This window comes from Rutidosis leptorrhynchoides, chromosome 4, assembly GCF_046630445.1.
Source record: "Rutidosis leptorrhynchoides isolate AG116_Rl617_1_P2 chromosome 4, CSIRO_AGI_Rlap_v1, whole genome shotgun sequence".
NCBI classification, from domain to species: Eukaryota; Viridiplantae; Streptophyta; class Magnoliopsida; order Asterales; family Asteraceae; genus Rutidosis; species Rutidosis leptorrhynchoides.
Window position 1 is genome coordinate 155,708,557 of NC_092336.1, and position 1,636 is coordinate 155,710,192.

Consider the following 1,636-nt stretch of genomic DNA (forward strand, 5'->3'; position numbering starts at 1 on the left):
TTGTCATTTGTAGGAAGGGTCCAATTATTTATGTCGGTTCTTTCATCGATGCAAGTGTATTGGCAATCGGTTTTCATGTTGCCGAGTGCCATTATTAAAGATATTGAAGCTTTAATGAGGAACTTCCTTTGGTCTCAAGGAGAATATAAGCGCGGTAAATCCAAAGTTAAATGGTCAACCGTTTGTTTACCGAAAAAAGAAGGTGGTTAGTTATTAAAAGGATAAAAGAATGGTACATGGCATTGATGACCACTCACATTTGGCGTATCTTGAAATGTCCTCAATCATTATGGGTTCAATGGATTCACACTTATCGTTTAAAAGGAAAGAATTTTTGGGATATATTGTGTGTAGCCGGTGCTAGTGTTGGGTGGCGCAAGATATTAGCTATTCGTCATGTGGTTCGCGATCGTTTTATCTATGAACTCAGTAATGGTTTAGAAACGTCAGCGTGGTTTGATATTTGGAGTGACATCGGTCCGCTTGCTGATGTGCTTTCAAGTCACGTTATTCATGCTGCAGGTTTCATTTTAAACTTGAAAGTGAGGAATATTGTGGTTGAAGGTCAGTGGGCGTGGCCTAATTCTTGGGTTTACAGATTCCTTTTATTATTGAATATTTGAGTCCCTACATTTCAAGATTATGGCGATGTTATTAAATGGAAGGACGTTCATGGTGATTTGAAATCGTTCTCGGTTAGTTCAGTTTGGAACGCCATTCGCACTAGAGCTCCGGTTGTCAGTTGGTACAATATGGTTTGGTTTGCTCAATGCGTCCCTCGGCATTCTTTTTTAGTTTGGTTGCTTATGTGAGAAAAGCTAAAAACACAAGACAAGCTCCAACTTTGGGAAACAAGGAATTTACAAAATATATCAAATGTGTGCTCACTGTGCACTTTGGTCGTAGACACTCACGAACACTTATTCTTTCGGTGTCCATTTGCAAATCGCGTATGGAGATGTGCTTGGAAATTCAGTGATATGCTGCAAGCCTGCGATTCTTGGAAAGATGTTGTTCTTAAATTGCATTCTGTTGCATCTAGGAAATCCGTAGAGATTATTGTCACAAAGCTTATTTTTGGCGCTTCAGTTTACGTTATTTGGCAAGAGCGCAATGCGAGGTTGTTTCAAAAGAAATCGAGAACATATGACAAAGTATTTGAAGCCATATACTCAACGATTCGATGGAAGATCATGTCTATCAAGTGGAAGAATTCCTTACATGTTAGGAATATGAAAGCTATTTGGAAAATCCATTAACGTCTCATGTTTAGTTTTTAGTTCCAACCAATGTTAAGGGTGTGGTTTGTGTCCTAGTTGTTTGGTTTGATGGGGTAGGGGCATGTCCCTACTATCGTTTTTTGGTTCATTTGTAACATTTGTTTCATCAATATATTTTACCGGGTATAAACCCTTTTACCCAAAAAAAAAATATAGCAGTGGTGGTGACAAGTTACAGGTGTACGATGTGACGACCCAGAAATTTCTGACTAAATTTAAACTTAATCTTTATATAATTCCGACACGATAAGCAAAGTCTGTAATGTTAAGTCTCAAAAAAAATTTTGGAATTATATTTATGTAATCAATTACCCTTTGACTGTGCTCGACGATTCACGAACAATTGTTTGTAAATA

The 1,636-nt window shown here is 37.7% G+C and overlaps 1 protein-coding gene across 1 annotated transcript; it reads left to right on the forward strand.

Moving 5' to 3' along the window:
* The first annotated feature begins 236 nt into the window (after positions 1-236).
* On the forward strand, positions 237-1,259 carry LOC139841156 (uncharacterized). Its single transcript, XM_071831387.1, has 3 exons — positions 237-564; positions 640-760; positions 977-1,259. The coding sequence occupies exons 1-3, from the start codon at positions 237-239 to the stop codon at positions 1,257-1,259; spliced, it is 732 nt and encodes a 243-aa protein (XP_071687488.1).
* Positions 1,260-1,636: the final 377 nt, after the last annotated feature.

What these genes read in the sequence shown, in the direction of transcription:
- LOC139841156 (XM_071831387.1), top strand. Translation starts at nt 237, where the DNA reads ATGGCATTGATGACCACTCACATTTGGCGTATCTTGAAATGTCCTCAA. An exon ending in GAGGAATATTGTGGTTGAAG is followed by an intron (nt 565 to 639) that starts GTCAGTGGGCGT and finishes CTACATTTCAAG; the next exon opens with ATTATGGCGATGTTATTAAA. An exon ending in AGTTGGTACAATATGGTTTG is followed by an intron (nt 761 to 976) that starts GTTTGCTCAATG and finishes TTGGAAATTCAG; the next exon opens with TGATATGCTGCAAGCCTGCG.